General features: G+C 44.9%; 1 protein-coding gene across 1 annotated transcript in view; it reads right to left on the bottom strand.

The window, feature by feature from the left end:
- The window catches only part of cyfip1 (cytoplasmic FMR1 interacting protein 1), a 55037-nt gene that overhangs the window by 29072 nt on the left and 10326 nt on the right, over positions 1–15639 (bottom strand). The window contains exons 2-15 of the mRNA XM_061236031.1: positions 13846–13966; positions 13024–13113; positions 11808–11885; positions 11445–11546; positions 11093–11274; positions 8338–8434; positions 7760–7888; positions 6762–6866; positions 5601–5692; positions 4837–4954; positions 3571–3693; positions 1932–2057; positions 888–1054; positions 60–207 (exon numbers count right to left, since the gene is read on the bottom strand). Of these exons, the coding sequence (XP_061092015.1) occupies positions 60–207; positions 888–1054; positions 1932–2057; positions 3571–3693; positions 4837–4954; positions 5601–5692; positions 6762–6866; positions 7760–7888; positions 8338–8434; positions 11093–11274; positions 11445–11546; positions 11808–11885; positions 13024–13113; positions 13846–13962 (1674 nt within the window). The 5' untranslated portion in view covers positions 13963–13966. The remainder of the gene's footprint in view (positions 1–59; positions 208–887; positions 1055–1931; positions 2058–3570; positions 3694–4836; positions 4955–5600; positions 5693–6761; positions 6867–7759; positions 7889–8337; positions 8435–11092; positions 11275–11444; positions 11547–11807; positions 11886–13023; positions 13114–13845; positions 13967–15639) is intronic.

Here is a 15639-nt window from a genome sequence, read left to right as displayed (position 1 = left end):
GTTGTAGATGGGGTTGGAATTGAGGTTAGAGGAGAGGGAGGGAGGCACACGGGGCGCACCTGCGTGCTGGACGGTCCCACGGCACGTCGGGGCACTTTAATGTCAAACCCCCCCTTGGGGTCTTTCTCTCCGCGGAGGGCAGGGTCATTGTGGGGCTCACGCCCGGTCTCCCAATCGCAAATGGTCTTCCTGATAGCCTGGAGAACACTGGAGACAGAGCCGCGCCAATCACCGAAAAGCAAGCAAATGGCAATAAGGCTTACAAACCGGGGTCGTGGGGGAGCGTGTTCGCCAATGAAGATAGTGTCAGGCAATAGCAAAGGGACACAACTGACCAAACATTCACAACCGACAAAACATTCACACAACCGACCAAACATTCACAGTGCTGAGAGCTGGGAGGTAAACCTAATGGCTCAATTCCCACAGTCATCAAATCAATTACAATGACTATTGGGAGTTTTTTTTCTGCAATAACCTCTTCACCCAGTATATGTTCCTTTTCCTATATTTTTATAGTTTACAGCAAAATATACAAAATGTCCAGGAGTATACAGGCACTATATGTAAAAACAATGTAAGCTGTGTAACTCAGCTAATTGCTTAATGTAATGTAAGCATACGGCATATTTTTAATGACTTGCCAATTTAATCATTTCTAATGATGACCCGAGCACTGGCTCAATATGGCATTTTGTTCCCTGAGATGCATTTATTAGAATCTACAATTTGATTCCCGGTCACTGCTATTTTATTAGCATCACCGGTGTGCATTGTCAGTGCATCAAGCCCGCGTACCATGAAACTGATCAACACTAACATTTTTACGACAGTGATATATCGATATTTCAATTTATTTTTATTTTGTCCCATGCAGGTACCCGTACCTCTGGATGACGTTCTTCTTTTTCTTGATGGCCTGGCGCAAGGGCTCGCGTAGGACGACCTGGGCGAAATCCTGCAGGGCGGCATAGATGGTGTGGCGAATGGCCTGGTTGAAGACGCTCTCCATGCGGCCCATCAGCACCTGCAGACCTTTGATCATCGCCATCACCTGGCAGAGAGAAACGGCACATCTGGTCATCCGTCAGCCTGACAGCACTGTTTATCCCTCCCCACTCCCATGCCATTTGCTGTGCCGATTAGAACCCATTTTCAAACAATTGAATTGAATTTAATTATCATAGATGTACAATGTTTTGGTACCGAGTGTTAGTCAGTTGGTCAGTCAACTGCATATTATGTAACCTGAATTTAAGGACTATAAACACAGGCAGAGGGTGACTCAACATGTCAGTTAAATAAAGGCACTACATAAACGCCAATCATTCTCATGTTCATTTGCAGTGTTAAATACAGGCAACATGCCGACCACCAACACTGCAATAGATCCTGTCCGGAAGGCAACAGTGTCTGCAGGTTTTTGTGTTTCCTTTCAACCGCCTGCCAATTTTGGCCTTGCAAGCGCTAACTCTTTAGCTAACCTGTGACTTCATTCATTCAAGCTGGAGTTGAAATGCACCAAGGACCTGCAGACACTGTGGTCCTGGAGGACGGGTCTGAGAGCCCAGCTGCAGACTGACCAACATTGCATTACATTACAATGCAGTTATTTTGCTGATGCTTTGCATTGCTTTGGACAATCTCAGGGGCAATTCCTCCTGGAGCAATGTAGCAAAGGGCCTTGCTCAAGGGCGCAATAGCTGCATGGATCTACACGGCTACAGCGGGGCCTGAACCACCAACCTTTCAAGTCCCAGTCATATAGCCACTAAGCTGCAGACCGCCACCCATTAAACAATACCCACAGTATGCACTGTTTTCTCAGAATTATTACTATTTCAGATGCACAGCAAGGATTTATTGCATTCATATAACACCCGTTCCGCTGTTTTAATTTTTTATTGCTGCTCCAAGGAAGCACCACTCACCTCCACCAGGGCAAACTTTTCCTCGCTGGTGTAGTTGTATCGGGTGGCTCTCTCGTACTCCTCCGCATTGTCGGGGCACTCCTTGTTGGAGTACTTGTCTGTCGGGTGCACCAGCTTCCAAGAGTACTGAGAAAAGACCCAAGATGACACAGCTGTAAACGCAGTGTGACTCACTCACTAAGGATTGGGATCAAGGGAGACTTCAAGCAATAGGTTGACTGAGAGAAAAAAAAAAAAAAAACCTGCACACTGTCACATCAGTGCTAATAGAAAACCCTAAATTAAGGGGCATCTCAGACCACATTCATTTCAGTCAGTAGTTTATTAATATAATTTCTTGTCATTCACCATGGAAACTACATTACAGGCTAAAAGCCAACATCAATGTCTGCAATAAAAATTACTGCAGTCTGAGGAGCCCCTTAAGGGTCCTATATTAGCAGTATTTATCCATCGCAAACAATGCTGTCAGTAGTTTAACGTAATCTGAAAATGAATTCACTCTGCTGCATTATGTGCTAAAAGCCAAGAACATCAATGTCTGCAATGTCTCACTTTCTTGCCTTTCTTTAAATGAACATCACTTATGGTTGGCACTTATGATGGTTAAATAATTAATACAACAAAACTATAGCAGGCCAATATAAAAGGCTTTTAACTTCAACAAATATTCCAAAAGCCACTTAATGATTACCTCAGCCTGACAGATAACCTTCTTGTGAAAGCTGACTGCTGTTGGCTTAAATATAAACGGTATGGGCTAAAAGTTCCTCTCCCTAGGTAACTGGACAACAGAGAAGGAGCTAGAACTACAGAGAGATGCAAGACCGGCTGTGACAATGTGCTCACTTCACTGTTCTGGGAGTTACTGAGCATTAGTAAAATTGTGTGTTAAAAATCCACTCAATGCTAATGCTAAGGTTAACCAAAAACCATTAATTTGCAATGGCACACATCTTCAGGGTATTGACAGTCATGACAATACCCCAAAGCAGTATACAAAACTTTTTGTCTTCTGTGCAGCAGTTTCAGACAGCCTGATGTTTGTACATCATTAGATGGAGGGGGATATCTAAATATTGAATGTATTCATCCAAAGGCGTAGGCTTATTCTGTGATCAACACCTCAGTTAAGAAAAAGAAGCGTCCTTATATTTGCAGTGTCAATTCTCAACCCAACTGATTTCAACTTAGCACCAAGCAAATGAGCTTCCTCCAGATGCTCCCCGTTCAGGGTCACCAGGTGAATAACCGGCCTGAAATCCGAACATTTTATTGCATCTTCCCAACTACTTGAACAGACTCGCAAACATTAGCAAGCTAGCTAGCAAGCTAATCAAAGCAAACATAACATTGTTAGGAAGCCAACACTCCCATCTGCCCTAGCCCTATCACGCACACCGACACAGATGGGGTGGAACATATCAAATACCTGGATTCGGCTGGCGGTACCAGAGGAGAAGTTTGGGAACCATAACACTAACCCATAATGAAGCTAACCTTATTCTGTTGTTGTATGAATTTTATTTGGTACAAATTAGTAGCATTTCCATCATCATCATCATCATCATCATCATCATCATCATCATCATCATCATCATGGGAAGGGGCCGGCCAATCAGACGGCTGGGAGACTCACCACTTCCATGACATGGGCACTCCATTGGGACAGAAGCTGCAGGCCCTGCAGGGCCAGGTCAAACAGTTTCCTGTATTCAGAGTCAGTCTTCTGGGCCTCCTGGCGTCCAGACCCCGTCACCACCTGGAGGTGCAGACCAAAATGGAGGCTGAAGACTGAGTTTAATGCAGGGTAGCCAAACTCAGAAACAAGAAGTACAATACAGAGCTGGGGGAATCACTACAGGGATGGGCGGAACAGTCCTGTGAATACGTAAAAATGAGGGGAAAAAATATATATATAAATATTAAATATATAAATATAAAAACCAGTTGCATATTCTCACACAAGAGAACTATAGCCCACTCCAATCTAGGCAAGAAGCACTCGGCATCAAACCACTTTCTTCAAGGCTGGCCCAGCAGGGACTTCTTCAGAGTAACATACAAAAGAAACAATTACAATACCAGCTGTTAATTATGAATACTTCAAAATAAAAGTTTACTTCATCTTCTCTTGTACGAGCAGCACACATTGTGAAGTTAACTAGATGAAACTACACACAGGTTTTTCTGTCCCCCTTTCAAATTTAAATAAGCTTTCTTCCCTTTGGGCAGAAACACCGAGGGGGCTCTCGCTTGGTGAAGTGATTTTTTGAAAAAAGCAATTATACTCCAATTAACCCCTTATGAGCGGGGGGCGACCTGCACGTTACATCTCCCTGAACAGACGGATGCGACCTGCACGCTACATCTCCCTTAACAGGCGGATGTGACCTGCGTGTTACATCTCCCTTAACAGGCGGATGTGACCTGCGTGTTACATCTCCCTTAACAGACGGATGTGACCTGCACGCTGCAACCCCCTTAACAGACGGATGCAACCTGCATATTATATCTCCCTTCACAGACGTATGGGATCTGCACGTTACATCTCCTGGCCATAAAGTGGACATCTTGGGTGCTCAATGCTATTTTTATAAATGAATCTTCCGGACAAATGGCATTTTTGGAGCATCAATGATGCTAATTCACAAGTCGCATGCATTTGCATTTGGCCTGAAGTTAGGAGCGTTTGTTGAATCCGTCATGGCACACTCGTACGAGCCCCTCGTATGAAAAAAATGTATTCACGATGAGAATACGAAACTGTTCTTGCATGAAGCCCAATAGCTTCACTCGCATGCATTATGTGTTAATCAAAAGAAATAAAAAACCATCACGACACCATTTTAAGACTCTTGTGACTTGGAATGAGGGTCGCAGGGCCGGTTAGAAGGGGACACACCTCAATGTTGCTGTAGCGCGCCAACTCGGAGATGAAGCGCATGTGGTCTTCGCGGATCTGAATCATCTGCTCGCAGATGTTGTACTGGGGGCTGCTGCCTGTCGACGTGCAGGACCACCTGAGAAGCAGAGACAAAGAGACAAGGGAGGTCCGCTGTTAACTGACCAGCTCCCATTGGTTCCCCATCCCCACAGCTCCTCCCCCCTCAAGCAGCCTCCTCATCTCCTATTGGGCTGTTCCCATGCTCGTTCTTATGCCTGACTTCTCTTGGCAGTCCAGGCCCGACATGTCAGTTTTGGAAATAACTCGAAATGTAATTGAAATGCAGTGTGCAGTAGGGGATTGTTCCATTACTGAACTGAGTGAAATTAAATGGAAATCAACAATATAAATACTAGTACACACATATCCAAACCAGTGATGCAGGTGCAAAAAAGAATAGCAAGGGAGGTAAGGTGGACTCTATTGCCTTTATCAGCTAATCATGGCCTTCAATCAACACCTTCATGAACCGACTCAACTTGCTAAAAACTTGCACCCACATCATCTTGGATGAGACTGGACACCCTCACAAATCTGTTACCAAATTATCTTGTAAAGATGGGGCTCCAGTTGAAGGCAGAGATTCATTTATTTAATATACTTAATTAACCTTATATCTATTTATTGTATTTATTAGTGAGTAGGTTGACTGAGCATGCATGCTCTGTTACAGCTCAGGCTGTCTGCTGTTGACGTCCTGTTGGGAAAAATGAGCGTCTCACCTGGACTTGTTATCCTCGAAGTGTGCGCTGTTCTTGATGTAGCGGGACAGCTCAATCTGCATGTCACCAAAGAGTGGCACCACCTGGAGTTGCTGTGGTAAAGCGAGAGAGGAGCGTTATCAAAAACTTAAAAACCGTCCACAGATAAAACCCAAAGCACCCTCAGGCTCCTCAGCGCCACCTTCCCATCCTATTCTCATTTCAACCGCCCTCCCCTCCTCCCCATGATGCCAACATCGCTGATCCAAAACTCCAAAATAACTTTTTCTTTCTAGTGTAGAAAAGGCATGCCCCGAGATTTCTTCCCATCAGGGAGTTACTCTGTAAAGCGTCTTTGTGACAGTCTTCTGTCAAAAGCGCTATACAAAAATAAACTGAAGACATTCTCACCCCACTGGAAAATCTTCAAATGAGTCAAAATGGCTCACCTCATTGGTAATATTTTTGTCTTAAATCGCAAAAGAAAAATAATAATAAAGTAAGAATGTAAGTCTAAATGTAAAACATAGATACTAATTGAGTTGAGTGTTGAGATTTTGGTCATTTTTTGTACTGAAAATAAAATGTATAAAAGAACACCCAGATAGCTGGGTTTGGGATATCAGCGAGAGTGAGAGAGCCACTTCAAATGTTGCTGTTCCTCTTCCTGGGGGTGGGGGTGGGTGAGGGGTGTTTGGCGGGGGTAAACCCAGCAGCCAGCCTCTTCATTTTATGCTCAGAAGAGGTGAGGAAAATAAGAAGATTGAAAGTGGCAGTGCTGGCTAGGAACAGGAACTGAGCATCTTTTCACCACTTCATTCACGGCTGGCTGACAAGCGAGGGGTGGCAGTGGGGGTTATCTAGAGGTGAACTGAGGTGCTGATACTGACTTTATGTGCACCTTGGCACAATGGAGGGCGATTCAAGAAATTAATCTTTCATACAAATGCTCGCTTTCTCCCGCACACACACAAACACTATTCTCTCTTTCAGAAACACTTACAGTCTCTCACTGGGGAATAAAAAAATAATAATAATAACTGTTACACACCGACTATACACATGCAGACCAAACACACAAGCAGCAGATAGATGCATGCAGAGACACTCAAATACACTTGTGCATGTGGAACAAACACACAGGTGTACACAAATATAGAAAAGACACACGCAAACCCTCACCTTGAAGAACTTGTCAATTTTGGTCAGGTTTATCCTCTTCTTGGTGTCCAGTTTGTAAATGTTAGTACTGGACCCATCCATCAGGTACAAACCGAAGCCCATGACCTGCACAGAGCATTTTCAGAAACGCATGGACAAACGGTTTGTTCGACATTACCCAATGAGAAATACAGAATCAAATATACAAAAATACTAAAGTTACGAACCCATTAAAAAATGATGGGTATAGGCAAAATATCAGTTATTCATTTGCTTAATTGCTTGCTGATTACATCTTTTTATATATACATTTTAAATGCTGCTCCCTCATGTGTCGGCCAAACTGCTTTTTGGCAGGGCCAGGACGCAAACCCTGGTCCTCGGTGTGCAACTGCATCGGACTGAAGCATCAGGATCCTTCAAGCTGATTACATCATTGATCTACTTATTTATACACATGGCCTTAGTTTTGAAAATCCAGCCCTGCCACAGGACAGCATGGGTGGCAAAGACGGCATTCTCAGGTGGTATCCGAAACTGCTCACTTGCTACTATTGAGTATATAAATTGAGTACACTGGATAAGAAAGTTGTTAAGTAACATTTTCTGTAAATTTACTGTAGTTAAAGTGCCTCAACAATATACACATTTCCAAGGTTTCGCTGAGCGTGACCAAGCCTGAAACAGCCTCCCAACTACTCTGTCCTAAAAATACTTAGCCTACTAAACATACTGCCCACATATCCTCCATACTATTTTCCAATGTTACAGTGGAAGTGAAGGAGGAGGTCAGTCCTCATAAGAAAAAGCCGATTGATTTATTGGACTGAGACTGGACCCGAAATGGTCTCCCGCCTGCTCCTCTGCCCATCCAGTGTGCTCCACTTGCCGTTTTGGATACAGTCTGTATCCAGGCAGGCAGTAGGCAGTAGGCAGTAGGCAGTATGTTCAGCAGACAGGACACTGTAGTTAGGAGCCTGGTGCAAGGTCTCGGTTTCTGTAACGAATGCGGAGCTCACTTTGAGCAGCATGTGTTTCTCGTTGGGCGTGAGGTACATCTTGTTCTCGTAGTAGTCCACGCACAGGTTGACGATGTCGGCCAGGAGCTCGTCGTAGCCGTTGATGACCTCCAGCTGCTGCTGCAGGGACTGTGGGGCAGAGGAAACTCTTGGGTTACAATCAGTCAGAACTGAGTAAAGGATGGGTAAGCTCATACAGGGTGTGTTAGGAGGGTGATTGAGCTCAAACAGGGTGTGTTAGGAGGGTAGGTGAGCTCATACAGGGTGTGTTAGGAGGGTGAGGGTGCTCATATAGGGTGTGTTAGAAGGGTGAGGGGGCTCATATAGGGTGTGTTAGGAGGGTGAGTGAGCTCATATAGGGTGTGTTAGGGGGGTGAGTGAGCTGATATAGGGTGTGTTAGGAGGGTGAGTGAGCTCATATAGGGTGTGTTAGGAGGGTGAGGGGGCTCATATAGGGTGTGTTAGGAGGGTGAGTGAGCTCATATAGGGTGTGTTAGGAGGGTGAGTGAGCTCATATAGGGTGTGTTGGGAGGGTGGGTGAGCTCATACAGGGTGTGAAGGAGGGTGGAGGTAGCTACCTGGGTGATTTTATTGTGGTTGGCCAGGAACATGGACAGGTTCTGAGACTCCTGGATGGACTGGGGCTCTGACATCTTCCTCAGGAACTGGGCAGCTCTGGAGGAGGGGGCGAAGAGAGAGGGTGAGAGTGAGACAGAACAGACAGGGAGAGGGAGAGAATGTATGTATACGTTTGAATAATGAGAGACAGTATGTGTGCATTTGGGTACCGTACGTACTGCACATATCAGAGTGCCAACACACCTGTGGAGGGAGAGGCAGGAACAGTGTGAAAGGCTGTAACTGTAGGCTTGAAAACCGGCCAATAAAGAAAGAGTGTCCCAAATTAACACACCCATATTTTTTGTGTTTTAAAGCTTCTCATATCATCTTCCAGCTTTCGGTTTATGTTCCACAATGTTCAAGTAAATAAAACACCCTGTTGATCTTCTAAATTAGTTAGTTGTTGGTTATTTACTGGTGATTTTGCTCTGCGAACCCTCTCCCACACCTTCACTATTGCATTCTCCTCACTTATGCTACACCGTAGGAGGCTGAGGGGGAGGGGTTAGGGGCTTTTGTAAAAAATGTTTTTTAAAAAAAAGATACTAAAACCAGGAAGAGATACGAGATGCGTCTTAGATACTAAAACCAGGAAGAGAGCACTGCTGCATGTGGGCCTTTTAATATTTAGCTGTGCAATAAGTGCAGCCAATGTGTACATGGCTCAGGCAGTAAGAGCAGTCGTCTGGCAGTCGGAGGGTTGCCAGTTCGATCCCCCGCCCGGGCTGTGTCGAAGTGTCCCTGAGCAAGACGCCTAACCCCCAAATGCTCCTGACGAGCTGGTCGGCGCCTTGCATGGCAGCCAATCACCGTCGGTGTGTGAATGTGTGTATGAATGGGTGAATGAGAAGCATCAATTGTACAGCGCTTTGGATAAAGGCGCTATATAAATGCCAACCATTTACCATTTACATACTAGCTGTGCAATAAGTGCAGCCAATGTGTACATACAAACTAACTAAACTATTTCACCCCATTCATCTCAGGAACTCTTGGAAACTAATTTTAGCTTGTTTGGTTTACTTTGCTTACGCAGTGAAATGTACTTCTCTAAGTGGCTTTTAGCTAAAAGCTTCTTCCTGTGACTAAATACTAAATGATAAATCGAACAGCAACGGAGCCAACATCAGATAAGAAAGACATTTCGACAGTCATCAGGGTCCCCTGTTCTTAAAATGACACAAGAGCTGGATCAATACTGCCATCTATTGGGAGGGAGAGATTCATTAGTTTCATGCCAAACAATATTCAGTGAAGCATCTTAAACTTGACACATTCTCGCAAATAGTTTAATCCAGATGATTGGTTTCCCAGTCTAGATACACTGGTGGGTTGAGGGAGTGTGTAGGTCAGGTCATAAAAAAAGATTGCAGGATAAAATGTACATTTGATTGATACTCATTCACTATCGATTAAATTAAACATGGCAGCTGTTAAATGCTGAACATCAAAGGTTATTTTTACAAATAAATAAAAAAACATGCATGTGAAAGAATTTCTAAATGTTAATATTCGTGGTTTGAGAATGTACTCACTGGTTTTTATGTCAAAAAAAATATATATATACATGTAGGTTTTTGGATGAATTTTTCCCTTTAAAAACGGCACCTAAGGGGTGACATGTGGCACGGTGTGTAGGGCAGATGACTCGAGTCACATTACATTACATTACATTACAAGGCATTTAGCAGACGCTCTTACCCAGAGTGACGTACAACGAAGTGCAGATCGAACACAAGTACAAGTGCGAAGATGACCTGAGAGGACAGTACACTTCCGAGTCCTAGTGTAACCATACAGATACAAATCGGAACCCTTGAAGAATACATCAACTTCCAAACTAGCATACCACAGTCGGCAGCTAGAATACCCCGAGTACAACAATACAATAGCTAATACAAAACACAACAATATCTATAGAACTGTATAAGTGCCATTATAGTCTATGGCATATATAAGGCTAATCATGATGGTGAGTTAGGGAGGGAAAGGTGTAGCCTGAAGAGATGAGTCTTCAGTCTGCGCTTGAAAGAGGTCAGAGACTCTGCCGTTCTGACATCCACCGGGAGGTCATTCCACCACCGTGGGACCAGGCCAGACAGCAGTCATGAGCGAGAAGTGCAGGTGAGGCGAGGGGGAGGCGCCACACGGCACAAAATAGCAGAACGGAGGGGTCTTGTTGGTGTATAGGTCTTGATGAGTGATTGAATATATACAGGGGCTGATCCCTTAACTGCCCGGTACGCGAGCACCAAAGTTTTCAATTTGATGCGAGCCATAACAGGCAGCCAGTGGAGGTCGCTGAGCAGGGGGGTGACATACGAGTGCCCCGTGGGGTTCGGGTTTCGATGCCCACCATGGCACCTTCTGAACTATCGTCCCTTCTCTATCTGTTACTCTCCGCTTTCAACCCGTCTGAATAAAACCAAAAAATATATAAGCAGGGCAGAATGTCCTCTTTCCTTTCAATAAAGAAGCAGCACCAATAAGACTGCACAACATATGTAAGCGCACATATGTAGCGAGCTGCAGAAAATGTAATGTAATGTAAAAAAAAAAGGAACGGCTAATGAAATGGGGTGAGGCCTGCAAAATGAGCTCGGTCACGTTCCGTAACGGTCTGTAACACGGCGCAAACCGTGTCAATGAAAAAAAAGCAGGAACTCAGTACAAACAGGAAGTGAATTCTGGGTACATTTGCGGCCCGGCTACCTCTTGTAGGCGGAGTGGTCGTTCTTGACGCTGCATTTCATGTTCTTGAGCTCGTCCAGCACGGCGAACATGTTGATGAATTTGCCGAGGGTCAGCAGATATGCCTCGGACACGAAGTCCTTCCTCCTCTCCGCGTGGCAGAGACGCCGCACCTCTCCGCAGAAACGATCGATGGCGGTACGCTGGGGGGGGGGTGAGGAGGAACAATACATTATACACACTAAAAATTCAAGCTTGGTCTAACACAATAAATTGGACAAGTCAAAGAAACGTACTAAAACAATAATGCACTTAAGATTGTATAGGCACATCAGAACTGGCTTATCGTTTCATGGCTGGGTGGCAGCGTTACCTGGAAGTACATGAAGTTCATGAGCTTGGTGACCTCTGGCTCCAGCACCTCCACAGTTTTCTCATAGATCTCCACTCTGTTAGGCTGCTCATTGCACTTCACCTGGGAGAGGAGGGAGAGCAGGGCAGTCAGTCAGAAAGCAGCGGAGTCAGGGTGAATGTGAGAGGACACACAGATATACACACACAGACAGACGACACTAATACATAGATATACACAGATATATACACACAGACATACACAGACAAAGAAACGCATGTGCACACAGGCAAGCACAGTCATACACCGACATCACAGAAACAGACGCATCACAACGACATCATACATGCAAGCCCACACACAAGCACAAACACAGAGCCTTACTTGTGGGATCGCCCGTGAGCAGCTTCTCCAGGTGTACAGCATCACAGCGTAGCCCTGCCCTTCCTCCAGCATCTCATTCTGGAGACAGAGAAATACCTTACTATGGGGTCCAGGAAAACAACCAACAGATTACCATATCAAAAATCTTCATTCTCACTGTACTCATAATACCAGAGGGGCTATCACAGAACCAAACATGCACACAAACTATATTTCAATTCTAATGCATAACAATCAGAAATAGACTACAGAAATTAAACATTTCAGATGTTTAACTTAGATACTTTTGGCATTACTCCAAATTCCGGATGAATAAACAAGGGTCTCATTCCACTCCAGCCCAAGGCTTTCAGTGGCTCTCTCCCACCGCACACGCACAGTCACTCTCACACTCTCACACTCTCACACTCTCACACTCTCACACTCTCACACTCTCACACTCTCACACTCTCACACTCTCACAGTCTCACACAGTCTCACACGGTCTCACACGGTCTCACACGGTCTCACACGGTCTCACACACACACAGTCTCACACACAGTCTCACACACAGTCTCACACACAGTCTCACACACAGTCTCACACACAGTCTCACACACAGTCTCACACACAGTCTCACACACAGTCTCACACACAGTCTCACACACAGTCTCACACACACAGTCACACACACACAGTCACACACACACACACACACATAGTCTCACACACACACACACTGAATGGGCTCTTTGATGCAGTGAACCCCTCAGTGAAACGTGCAGGGCTGCCGCTCCCTGCATACAAAGTGCCGTTTGATTCAAATCACTCAGCTCCAAACGGCCATTACCCTGCGCTAATAAGGTACAAAGCGGCACCATTCCTGCGCAGTAAAACCACGGTAACGGCCGTTTGTCACTGCTCAAACGCGGGTGGTCCCCGCCTGCAGGGCCAAAGTGTCAGAGAACTTCCCACAGGCGACACGCAGAGCCAAACGGGACCTGCCAGCCCTCTGAAAGGCTAAGCGAGCTTTTCGATGTCACCCACATTTCCCATGAGCGCCTTCTTTTCCTGCCTTTGTGTTTGGCTCGGAGACCCCATGCCAGGTCAGGGCAGGAAGAGACAGAGATTGAACTGACTTTTATAGCGAGTTCATTAACACCAGCCCCTCTCCAATACACTGAAGCGGTCCTTCTGTAAGTACTCGCAGAAGAAGTGACTAAGCGGGAGGGTTACCATGCTGGAGTGGACGGTGGCTTGCTCGATGTATCTGGCGATGCCGGTGACGAAGGCATTCCGATCTTCAAAGTTGGTGTTGAAGTTGGGCTGTTGGGAAAGGAGAAAACACACAAATATAGCTAAGCTTAAAAAAATTTTTTTTAAAACACACGTACACCTACAACTGTGAGAGAGTGTGCGCGAGTTTGTGCACTGTACCTATGCACTCGCATGTATATAAAATAACTGAAACCATATGCAATGCCATTTTCAGTCATTCCAGAGACAGATAATTCCATATTACCCTGGGACCAGCACCCCAATATTACTTCAGGAAACGTTACAGGGGACAATAACAGTCCACTTTAAAATCTACACGTACACAGCAGGCATACAATGGTACGGTGGACAACACTGATTCAAGGAATGCAGTTGATTCCCACTGATATGTGACACAGAATCCCAGAATTCACTTCCAGTTCTGTATCGAGGGCTGCACAGTAATCGCCTGTATTTTAATATTTAAAAGACCAAATACGTAATCATTTCGGACTCAAATACTTTTCTGTGCTCGATTGATCTTGCCTGGTGCAATTGAACCAACCAAGAGGACCAGAAGGTGGGGTTTGCACATTTTGAGGGCATTTCATAGGTTCCAATACACCAGATAAGTTAAGCATAGAAAAGTATTTGAATTCAATACAATTACATATTTGACCCAGGTCTGACAGGACCTTTGTGGAGAGAACACATCCACCATTTATTGTGCATGGTAGATAGAAGAACATGTATCCTGAAGCAGCCAAGGAGCAGCCAAGCAGCCCTTGGTGTCTTTCTGACCTGGTAGATGAGGGAGGAAGGCAGGGGTTCGATGCAGGGCTGCTGGTCGGGGAGGGGCAGCTCCTCCAGCAGGTCCACATTGGACAGGGCGTCCTCCAGTGTCACTGTGGACGCCATGGCACTGCAGGCAAAGAAGGTCAAGGTCAGACTACAGGTGGATGAAAGGGCTAGGATAATGTGCACCATGTCACACAGTACGTCTTCACATCAGCAGACTCATATCCTGAGTAACAGACCACAGGAAATACTCCCATTTGAGTTTTATGAGCTACAGTCAGACCTGGATAACAGGAGCACATTCCCAGACTTGAGCGTGTATATACGTATGGCAACAATGCCAGCCTAGAACCAGAACCATATAACCTAGAAACATCCATCCCCAAAAATAAATAAATAAATAAATAACTTGATTGTATGTTGTCTGGAAAGAGGGACCACACAGGGAGAGAACAGCCATGTGCAGTTTTAATATTTGCCTACTGAGGCACTCTACTCCAACAGACTCAGGCACAAAACGAAAAAGATCACGACACACCCCTCCCACCCTGGCCACCCACTGTCTGTTTGCTTACCTCCCCTCTGGCAGGAGGCATCAAGACCACTGCAGTAAACATTTTTTTCATGTTTTACCAAAATAGTATTTTCTGGTTGTCATGTGATGGACAACAAAGTTGTGTGAACTTGAATCTCCAGTTTTTGGCCACAGCCTGAACCATAAATTCAGGCTACAGGAGGCCGAAACAATCCCAAAAATTGAAAAAGCACACTATTAACAGGGAAGAACACATATTTCTGCATGCTATTCTAGAAGCGATGCCATGACATACACGCACAAAGAACTGAGGCCAGAGTTCATCACCAAAGCCACCCTCTCATGACAACAAACAATCCCTCATGTACACAGAGGCAGGAAGTGTAGTCAGCGGTAGTCATCACAGACGGTCAAAAAGAAGAATTTCGATAAAACCCCCTCATTATCCCCTGCTCTCAAAAAGAAAATGCTATTCCTACAAGGGTAACAGTGAGAGTCCCATTTTCACAAGTGAACACAAAAATAGGTGAGGCCAGTTGAGCTTCTGCCCGATGTGTTCAACCCCTCTTACTTCAGAGCAGATGTTCACCCAGAGAAGAAAAGAGGGCGGGCACCCTGTCGTATCCACTTTGTCCGTGTCTGTGGTTGCTGGAGCAACGCCTAGAAACGCAACTCGGGGCGATAGTGTGAAATCCTGTTTTTGTCAACATTGGTTTGTGTCGAACTCAGGCACTGCCCTTTTTGGTGAAATCTCTGAAGGTGTTTTGAGATTCAACAGTTTTGAGATTCAACAGATTCAACACTGATTCTTTTCTCCACTTTTGTGAAAGAAAACTTATTGTTGCATTATTATTAAAGTCTTGGCTGAAAAAACTAATGTTTAAGTAGCTTGATCTTTGATTTTACACTTTACTTATTTGATTTTGTAAGTATTTCACCCGTTTTGCCCCACTGTGAAGATTCCAAGTTTCACTCCAACATTAAGCAGCATGTTTAAATGTAATGTTTGCTTATAACTATTATTAATTATTATTATTAAAGTGTATTAGTAAATTTCATTCAATGGTTCATTACTGTGGAAATCAGTCAAGGTTGTAGTTATTTGCTGATTGCCGGTAAGTCAGACAGTCACAGCTGAATTTTTCAGCTCCTGCTCTGGCAGTGGCAGTGGCAGGTGAGGACTCACTCATAGCTCTACTGTCTACTGTTTCCCATTAAACCTCCAAAACATGCACCATCTGTGCAGCCCCTAAAGAGAGAAA

Source organism: Conger conger, chromosome 3 (genome assembly GCF_963514075.1).
Source record: "Conger conger chromosome 3, fConCon1.1, whole genome shotgun sequence".
NCBI classification, from domain to species: domain Eukaryota; kingdom Metazoa; phylum Chordata; class Actinopteri; order Anguilliformes; family Congridae; genus Conger; species Conger conger.
The sequence above is the reverse complement of the archived record's forward strand: the minus strand, read 5'-3'. Positions and strand labels throughout refer to the sequence as shown.